Source organism: Arachis hypogaea, chromosome 9 (assembly GCF_003086295.3).
Source record: "Arachis hypogaea cultivar Tifrunner chromosome 9, arahy.Tifrunner.gnm2.J5K5, whole genome shotgun sequence".
NCBI lineage: Eukaryota > Viridiplantae > Streptophyta > Magnoliopsida > Fabales > Fabaceae > Arachis > Arachis hypogaea.
The window spans coordinates 120,439,343-120,449,662 of record NC_092044.1 but is presented as its reverse complement, the minus strand read 5'-3'; the positions used below and the strand labels follow the sequence as shown (position 1 = coordinate 120,449,662).

At 29.5% G+C, this 10,320-nt stretch overlaps 1 protein-coding gene and 1 pseudogene across 2 annotated transcripts; one reads left to right on the top strand and one right to left on the bottom strand.

Annotated features, from left to right (window-relative positions):
- Positions 1-1,221: 1,221 nt before the first annotated feature.
- LOC112712723 (lysine histidine transporter-like 6) lies at positions 1,222-9,283 on the bottom strand (annotated as a pseudogene).
- LOC140175399 (serine/threonine-protein kinase 54-like) lies at positions 4,554-6,928 on the top strand. Of its 2 annotated transcripts, XM_072203744.1 has the most exons (6): positions 4,554-4,873; positions 5,430-5,630; positions 5,790-5,846; positions 5,957-6,021; positions 6,150-6,366; positions 6,455-6,928. In XM_072203744.1, exons 1-2 carry the CDS (start codon positions 4,558-4,560, stop codon positions 5,444-5,446), a joined length of 333 nt encoding a protein of 110 aa, XP_072059845.1. In that variant the 5' UTR covers positions 4,554-4,557; the 3' UTR covers positions 5,447-5,630; positions 5,790-5,846; positions 5,957-6,021; positions 6,150-6,366; positions 6,455-6,928. The 2 variants fall into 2 exon arrangements, with proteins under 2 accessions (XP_072059845.1, XP_072059846.1); XM_072203745.1 differs by lacking the exon at positions 6,455-6,928 and having other exon boundaries at positions 6,150-6,368.
- Positions 9,284-10,320: the final 1,037 nt, after the last annotated feature.

Sequence of the window (10,320 nt, the reverse complement as noted above, 5' to 3'; positions counted from 1 at the left end):
GAGCCCGCACCATGGAAGCTCCTATTCTTACAACGGCATCCGCGATGTTTCAACCAACACCAACAGCAATAATCAGTGCTTGATTGATAGGGATGGTATGTCAGTGGAACAAGTGCTGGTGGATTGGAAGGGGTTACCAAGGAATGAGACAACTTGGGTAGATCTTGAGGAGTTACTTAAGCTGTTCTCTTATCTCAACCTTGAGGACAAGGTTTTTTTTTTCTTTTTTTTTTTTTGTCTTTTACACTACACACTCATACACATTCACACACCCCACTACTATTATGGGTTCTATAACCTCCTGAGCTTACTCAGGCAGCGTTTGGTGGAGAGACAGAGACGGAAAGACTAAGACTAAGAGACATAGACTAACTAAGACAGAAATTGAAATAAATCTCAATATGTAAGAGACAGAGATTGAAACAAGAATGAAATTCTAATTTAATTTGTACAAAGGATAAAATTAGAATTAATTAATTGAAATGAATGTATTTTAGGTATAAAATGTTATTAAAGTTTCAGTCTCTATCTCTAAAACTTTTAGCCCCCTGTGTCCCTACTTTTTGAAGGTACTGAAATACTGAAATTTTGGAGATAGAAACAGAAATTTTAGTACCAATCTCCAACAAATATGATACTGAATTTTAGTCTCTTAATTTCTGTCTTAATATCTCAAAACAAACGCTAGCTCAAAATTCAAATCCTTGTGCAGCTCCTTGTGAGGCAGCAAATTCTGGAACAGGACATGGGTCGATAATAGACAGAAGTCCATCGAGTAAGAGGGAGAGAAAAGTCGCATTTTAAGTGAAGGACTATCATATAAAAAAAATAGATAAGGGACATGATAGATTATTGGGGAATAGGAATTAGTTAGGATTCAGAGAAATAAAATGTAATAGGAAATGAAATAGTAGACAAAGAAAATTTACCTAAAAATATTGAAGAGTCTCTCACCCTAAACTCGAATTAGGATAATTTTTGGTGTCGTTGTTACCGCCGTTTTTCAATTATATTCAACTTTCCACTTTTTCATTTTCATTTTTATATTGCTTTCATCAATTATATTGATTGTTAAGCTTAACAACATAGCCGGAGATAATTTTCTCTCTTATATATCATTCTCTCTTGTTTCTAGGTCTATAACCCAATCCCCCCCCCCCCCCCCCCTCTCCCTGTTTCGTCTAAACTACAAAATGCACATATAAGATAAGGAAGATATAATTGTTGTGCATACTACGTCGCTTAATAATATAATAGTAATAATAATAATCTTGGTTCTCAAAAACTAGTATAATATGCAGAGGTAACTTGGGTCTGGACTTTGGACGATAATTTAATAATAGTCTAGATTGTCATCAAATACTAGATAATAACACCAGATAAATCACATTTGGAAAATGATTATTGGGGATTAGGCGTCGTAGAATCTATAACCAGATGCATCGGCATAAATATAATATTCCTCAACCCAGCAACAATGGATGCTAACATAATGCACACTCCGATGAATATTGAAGCCTGAAATTAAAAACACACAAAATAAATTTTCATAGTCAATGTATGTATAGATCCTTTGGGTTTGTAGTTGTCGTTAGACTAAACGAGTTGGTGCAAATTAAATCTGGTATCTAAAGCGAAAGTTGCCAATCATGTAATGTGAATTCATCATTACCCAATTAATGAACCAGTTGATGCTAAATCTCTTTGGCTTCTTGATTATCAACCACATTATACTTGGAAGCTGGGGAAAAAAAAAAGAGAGAGCCGGATATTGTTGACTTCATTATTTGGGTTTTGAATTAATTATATTCATGTAAATTTGACAACAAAAAATACTACTAATAATAATGTTACGAGCATGCATTGAGAAATAAAAAGAGAGACTTACAAAATATGAAGTGGGACCAATACCAAATCCACCAAAGAAGCCAAGAAGATCACCAAAGCAAGGGAAAGTCACCCCAATGAATAAGGTACAAGCTGCATGCAATATTATAAACAAACTATGGTAATAACTTCATTCATGAAAGGACTATAATCAATGAGAATTGATTTAATTAAAGCAAAAGGGGTATGTGGTGTGATAGTGATAGGCTGATATAGATAGATAGATAGTTCTTTCGAGTTTTGACAAAGAATCTCACCTACATAAGCAGATCGAGCAACTAGTCTTAGAGTTAGTCCTTCAGGGATGTTTAGTCTTTTACTAATCACCTTCTCAATCAAGTCATAAACAGGCATAGCAAAAACCTAAAATCCATGTTTATATATTACCACATCAATTACTTAACATGAAAAGTTATAAAGTATTTTTTTCACTTTTTCAGTTTTTCTTTATGAAATTCTAAAAACAGAAAAATTAAATAAATCTTACGGTAAAATGTAATTTTTTTTCTTGTTTTATGATTCTAATACCTTAAATACATCAAAATTTTAAAAAGTTTTTATTATTATATTCAAGATAGCTAAATCCAAATTTATTTAGTCCAAACAAAAAGAACTAAAACATATCTTGTTAAAAGAAGTTATAATATATAGTTTGGTTTAGACATACCTGGTAGCTACCAACCATGTGAATGAAGACCATTAAGTTAGCAGAGGCAATAAGCCATTGAGGAGTTTCCAGTGCAATAACCACATCATCACTAACATCTCTCCCAAAAGCCCAGTAACCTGTTATTGCAACTGGGAAATAGCATATTGCATTTATGAAATATGCAACAATCACACCTTTCCACATTGCAATCTTTGAAGGCTTTTCAGGTGTTGATGGAATTGTGGCCTGAATTTCTAGTGTCACTGCATGCCCTGCAAATGCAAATGAGATTTGACCTAATGCATTGCACACCCCCCATATTAATTCCATTCTGCTGCTACTTTTCTTGTACTCATAGCTAACATTGCTACTTTGCCCTCTGCTCAAACATGCCACCCATGCTATAGTTGAATAGCTGTGTAGTCAAATTAAATTACCCGTCAAAATTATTAGATATAATTAATGTTAGGGTAAAGTACTTTTAGTCCATAACTTTTAGGTTAAAGTTTAATTTCTTTTTTAATATTTAAAATATTTTATTTGATTTTATTTTAATCATTTTATTAAAATTAAGTTTTTTTTTTCAAATTTTTTTTATTATGATTTTCTTTTAGATAATGACAAAAATTATAATTGTATCAATTGTAATGATTTGAGAGTAAAAATAAAAAAAATAAAAAATAATTAAAAAATTGTACTTTAAAAAAATAATTAATTTTAATCAAAAAATAAAAAATAGAACGAAATAAGATATTTAAAATAATACTTTATCGTTAAGTTTTAACAATCATATTATTATATGTATATTAAAAAATCAATCACCAAATTAAATGAGCTATTAATATAAATACATGTTAAATATAAATATATATTAAAAATGAATTAAACGTACTTATATTTATATACAAATACGAGTGATTCGATAACTAAATTTTGGTGTTTACATCATTTATTTTTTAATTTTAATACTAGTTTTTTTATTATATGTTGTATGAAAGCATGCATGATGATGATGTACCTGACTGACATAACGGCTGCAATTAAAGAAACACCAACAGCGGAATTAAAATTGGGAAGTTGGGATAGAAAGAAATGAATGACACCAAAACTGAGAATGGCATGAGACTGTTTGAGTTTTGTGCAATCGGTGCATGCTATCTCCCTGAACCTGTTTAGGCATTTCCCACCAACAACCATATACACAATGTCACACCCAACTTGGACTATTAGTTGCAGCGGAAGCACAACCCATGCTCCTACTTTTGCTCCAAATGCATATCTTCCAAGATCATGGTACCGATCGAAACGTGTTCCACCTACACATTCATGCAGCTCGATCATTTGCCTCATTGAGTTTAAGGTTAGACCCCATGATACCAACAACATCAAGATTCCTGGAACCCTGTATAAGGAACACAATATCACAATTTAGTTCAGGGTTCTCTCTAGTTCTCCCAAAATAATAAATAAATAAAATAAAATATAGTTTTACGAATTTGAATTCTCTAAATTATGAATTTTTACTTACAAGGTAAAGTGTAACCTTCTATTATTGAATAGTTTCTCTCTCGTATTTACTCTTAATCCCACTTATGAAATAGATGGTGAGAGATCACACTTTATTCTCTAAAATGAAATTTAAAATTTAGAGAATCCAAATCCTAGTTTTACATATAAGGAAAGAGTAAAAAAATATATAACAAAAGATGGTTAAAAAAGTTTCATACGAATTCTTAGAAAGCGAAATTCTCAAAAATGGAGACAGAAATATTTTGTGTCGTCGCATCTGCTCCCTTCGCCGCATCGTCGCATCTGATTTTGTGATTCTATTCTTCGTGATAAATTTTGGGGATCAATTTTTCTGTGCCAATTTTAGATTTATCATACTCTGCTTTGTGCTTTGTGAATCTGCGGTTTTACTCTGGTTTTGATGATTTTTTTCTGCAATCGAAGCTAGATATCTAAATAACTTAGTTGATTGCCATCCTAGTTGTCGAAATTTGATAATTTAGGTGTTGAAGATGGATTCGGATGGTGAGAATGGGAGGAGGAAACCAGAATGTGAAGCAGTAGGAGCTCTAAATTCAAAGATGAAGGGTACTGGAAATCAGAGCAGCAAAAACATGATCTTCAGAGCTGATAAAATTGATAAGAGTTTGGATGCCCAGCTAGAAAAGCACCTGAGCAAGGTTTGGTCGAGAACGATGAGCCTCGACGTTAAAAGGCCAAAGGAGGAGTGGGAGATTGATTTGGCCAAATTGGATTTAAGGTATGCAGTTGCTCATGGCGCTTATGGAACTATTTACACGGGCACATATGATACACAAGATGTTGCAGGTATTTAATTTGCATCTCATTAACATTTTTTATATGTTTTCCATTTGATGTCTTTCAACATTTTTATTATTTAATGATATTATCTGCAAAAAATATGATCTCAAATCCTCAATGGAGTTTTCAAAATAACTTGTGATCTAATATCTCTTCTGGCAGGTTTTTCTAAAAGAAGAAAAATGAAATTTGATAGAAAAGCTAATTTTCTTCCTTTTCTCATCTTTGTATTGGAAGACACGTCTGTTTTTTAATAACGAAGTGAAATTGCTTCTAATGGCAAGTGCTGGCTGCCTGAAACCTTGACGTTTATATTACTTGAATTTGTGTTGATTTTTATCAAACGAAAAGTAACTAATTCTAATTATAATAATGCAATAATGACAAAAGAAAAGTGGCATTGTCTTATTTTGCTGAGAAAAGACAAAATGTTGGAATGGTATGGATATGTTGAATATAGAAGCATCATTCTAATTATAATATCCTTTTGAGTCTGCAAGCATATTGCAGAATGAAAATATTATTTTTATAACGACTATGCTGCCGTCTTGAATTTTTATAGTGAAAGTTTTGGACTAGGGTGAGGAGGGGTGTAGCTACTGCTGCCGAAACTGCCGCTTTACGTGCATCTTAAGGCACGAAGATTGAGGTTCGAAAATTCAAGTTGAAGCAGCCTTATATACCTGACTATAGCAATACAGTTGTTAACATTGCTGAGAATGTCAATGATAGCTACATTCTTTATGAACCAAGTTACATGAATGTAAGACTTCTTTTGCTAACCATCTACTTTGAAGGTTGAACTTGGAACATTGTGAGAATATTTCTGTATTCTTTGAAGGGGTTAGAACTTTTGTTCCCCTCTGTTTTTTATCTGGTAATTCTTTGCTCTGACCTATTTTTGTATGTTTCCTTTGGGCAGAAAATGAGATTATTTCCATTTGCAAGCTTGATGAATTGAAAGAATTGAACACCATTGGTATGAATTATCATACTCTTTGTTTCCTATGAGTTCCAATACTTCTGAACTCACCTAATGGGATAGCTCGCATTTGAATAATCTTGAAATATCTCTATATTCTCATGTAGTTCTAACCAAAAATCCAATCAGAAAATTTGGCGGGACTCTGACAGGGGTGAAATCTATCACAAAGGTAAAGGTTCTCCAAGATGTTAAGCTCCTTCATTAATGCTTATTTCAGTACTGTATTTCCATTGCTTTATTGCTTGGAATTTTTATGCTTTACTATTTATAACATCTTGCTAAGTTTTGGATTCTCAGGCTCTCCCAGATGAATTAGCACAGAATTCAAAGCTGCAGAATTTAGATTTGGAGAACAATATGCTGCAGAATTCATAATTATCTAGACACTTTTTAACCCTTGTATCTTCATCGTTGTTATTGCACCTGTAGGTGCTTAAATCCCTCACAAATTTGAGAAATCTCAATCTTCAAGGAAATCCAGTTGCTTCTATTGAGAAGCTAGGTTACTAGAACGGTAATCCATTTATTTTCTATTCTTATGTTAATTCACATCACTTGCTTCTAAAATTTCATCCTTAAACATCCATGGTGCTATGTTCTAGGTTAAAAAAAAAGCACTGCCAAAACTTCATATATTCAGTGCTAGACCGGTAGATAAAGATGCAAAGAATGAGAAATGTGGCGTGGATGATGGTGGTAATGATTTTTCAGTAGATAAAGTAGGTCAAAATATGAAACATAGCACCAAAGACTCAGAGGGCAAGATTCCACAATGAGAATGAGGATAATGTGGATGATCATGCTGAAGTTGTTGGTGATCTTGAATTTGAGAGAAAATCAAGAAAACGAAGAAAACTGTTGATGATTTCGAGAAGGAAGGTAGAGTCACTGACAAGGAAAATACAGGTCATAACAAGAAATCAACTAAGAAAAAGCTCAAGAATGATGACAAGCCCACGAACAAGAAATTAGTTCTGCGGGAGAATGTTATTAGGATCGAGAAGAAACATAAGAAAACAGCATAAGAATGAGAAACAAAGTGAACTTGATGTGATTGTTTATATCTAATAGGGTGTTCGAGGTGCGGTTTAGATCGGTTTTGAGTCAAAAACTTATCCGATCTGAACACTGATTTTACTTGCGGTGCGGTTTGGATTGGATGCTCTTTTTAAAAAGATCTGATTCGATCCGATCTAATTTCAAGCGGTTTGGATTGTATTGGATTTATGGTTTTATAAATTAAAAAATTATATACATATAATAAATCTCAACATCAAATTTTAAATAATCAACAATGACATAACAAATCTCAATAATATCTTAAAAAGTCAACAATAACATAACAATAGAAATAAAATTATAGATTTGTTAAAATAAATAAATAAATAAATAAATAACATTTTGAACATAAAATATTTATTAAATCATAATAATATATGAATAATATAAAAATATATAAAAAATTGAACATATTATAAGTATAATTGTAAATATAATAATAAAATAATAATATTATAACACTTTGTGCGGTTTGGATTGAATTTGATCGGTTATAAAAATTAGATCCGAAATCCGATCCGATCAAACAGTTTGCAAAAATATAATCCAATCAAATCCGAATTAGTACGGTTTTCGGTTTGGATTAGATTAAATGAGCGGTTCAATTTAGATCAGTTTAGATTTGAACACCCCCCTAGTATCTAATATATCAATATACTACTTGTGTTTATGTTTTGAATTGTGTTTTTGTTTTAAATTGATTTGTTTGTTTTGAGTGCTTTTTTTTCTAGTTTGATAATAAGATGAACTTGTTTATTTTTTGAAATACTATGAATATTTTAATATAAGTTAGATGAAAATTTGTCTATATATAAAGTTGTAAATGCTTTTCTAAGTTCTAATTATCGACAGAAAATCTGAAAATTTTGACTTTTTAGCAAAATAAGTAGATGATTAACAAAGAAAAATCTATCGGTGATAGAGAAAAATCTAGCAGAAAGTTACCGACAAAAAATAAAACCGTCGGTAAATAATTTTTGAAGAGACTTTTATTGATAGACAAAATTCGTCAGTAACTAAAAATCCATTTGTAATGAATACCAAATCTGTCTTTTATAAATCCGTCTGTAATAAGCAGTTTCCTAATAGTGATTATGATATTTTTTAATTTTAAAAGTTATTTTATCAAATACACATGTTACTTGTAGTTGTTGAAAATCTTTTTTAATTTAATTTATTAAACATAGATACTACAACTTTAAAAAAATAAAAAATTTTATAAAAGTATAGGAATAAAGAATTTACTGTAGATGAATTGTAAATTTTTTATATAATTTTTAAAAAGTAAACTCGAGATAAATTATAATTTTTAATTTTCAAAAAGCGAATTCGCCGAGAGTGAATTGCCTTAAGCTATATACTCTTTCACTTAGAAATTTCCCATAGTAAAAACTATGAAAAGTCTTACCCTCTTTAAATAAATTCTGTCCATATGTTTATAATTTAAGGTTGAAATCAACTATAGGTCTACCACAACGTTGAAACATGATATCTTTCTTTGATGAGAAGTATATTCCTTTAATTTTTTAAAATTAGTGAAAAATTAATATACATTTATTTTTTTAATTAATCTAAAAAATAAAAGAAAAGACATTTATTTTAAAACGAAGGAAGTAATTTTCTATAAAAGTGTAAACAATTTTAATCGTGTGCTAAATAAAAAAATTAGTATATATAAATTTATAAAAATATTATTTATATATTAAAATTAATCACTAAAATTAAATATTATATATGTATATATAAATATATGTGTTATTAATTCTTTTAATTTATATTTTATAATTTAACATATATTTTATATTAATAACTAATTTTTGTGTGGTTGATTTTAGTGAATATCTAACTTGGTTAATAAATTTATTACCATCCAAGATATGCCATGGCATGGGGCAAGCTGAGAACACCTGCGCCGAGGATGACTGCGACTGTATGGAAAGTTGAGTGCCACCATTTGGCCCTCCGCCGAGAGGGTCTTTCCATTATTATCCTTTTTTCATCATCTGGTTGAACTTTCTTCATGTGTGTGTATATATGCATGAAAAACAAAGAGAAAAATAAGACAAGAAAACTGGCTGATTATAGAGCAAGAAATAAAAAGACAATTCTCACCAAGCCAAATATACTTTATAGATTTTTACTATGCTGTAATGTATTAATAATTACCTTAGAAGAGAGACAGTGAAATAATGATGCCATTTTAGCCAACTCGAAATCTAGGGCAGAGAAAGTTGTAATAAGTTTCAGATTTATAAAGTTAAGTACCCCATTTTATACAAAATGGTCACTCTCTCTCTCTCTATATATATATATATCCAATAAAAGTAATCATGCGACTCTTTAATCCTCAAATCAAAACTAGCTAGAGAGGGTGAATGATTTTAAAAGCAAAGTTTGCGTGATTGTTACAAGACAGGTATATATGTTGTGAGATTGAGACATTAAAAGAAAGCTATATGTTGCGTAGTTTATTCTTTTTCTTCATTATCATCTAACTGCAGAGTTTGTCTGATAATTATAATTAGAGTAATTACTTAAATTAATTTTTAAAATTAGATAATTTAATTATTTAAATTTTAAAATATATAAAATAATTTTTAATATTTATTTTTATTAGATAATATAATTCTTTTTATTAGTTACTAATATATAGTAATTGTAAACGTAAAATATTATATTGACTCATACACATGACCGTTAAGTATTCATATGTGTTATTCGAGCAAAATAGTCTTAAAAATAAAATACAAAACAGTCTTCAAAGATTTAAAAAAAATTAAAATTGTCCCTACAAAATTTTAAAAAATTTAAAATAGTTCCTTCAAATTATTTATATATAATTATTTTTAAATTGATAAATTTTAGTTTCTAAAATTTTTTATCTATTTATTTCTAATTTGATTATTCATATATACAGAAAAATGTATGCATTTTCAAATCCTAAATTATAAATTGATTTTAAATTTTTTAAAAAAGATTAAAAATTATTAAAAAAACTCATATTTATTTTTTATCATGTAAAATATTAATTTAATTTGTAAGTACTGTATTCTATAATTATTTTTTAATGACAAAGAAGAGATGAATTAGTGAAAACTTTTTATTTAGCATATTTTTTTTAATAAACAATTGAGAATATCTGTGCAAATGCTTACTAAGATAACACTTTAAAACTTATATATATACGATGCAAACCAAGTCATCTATAATGTTAAATTTGTAAATTTTGGTCAATTACAAGATTAATGTAGATGATTTACAAAATTTCAATGCAATATAAAAACTCCTAATACTTTATAACATTTGAAGAAGAAACGTCTTTATAAATTCAAGTGTTTTGTTCATGTGTTTTTTTTTAATTTTAAAATTCACTGGTTAAAAGTTGCATAAAATAGATTTGTAGTTAAAA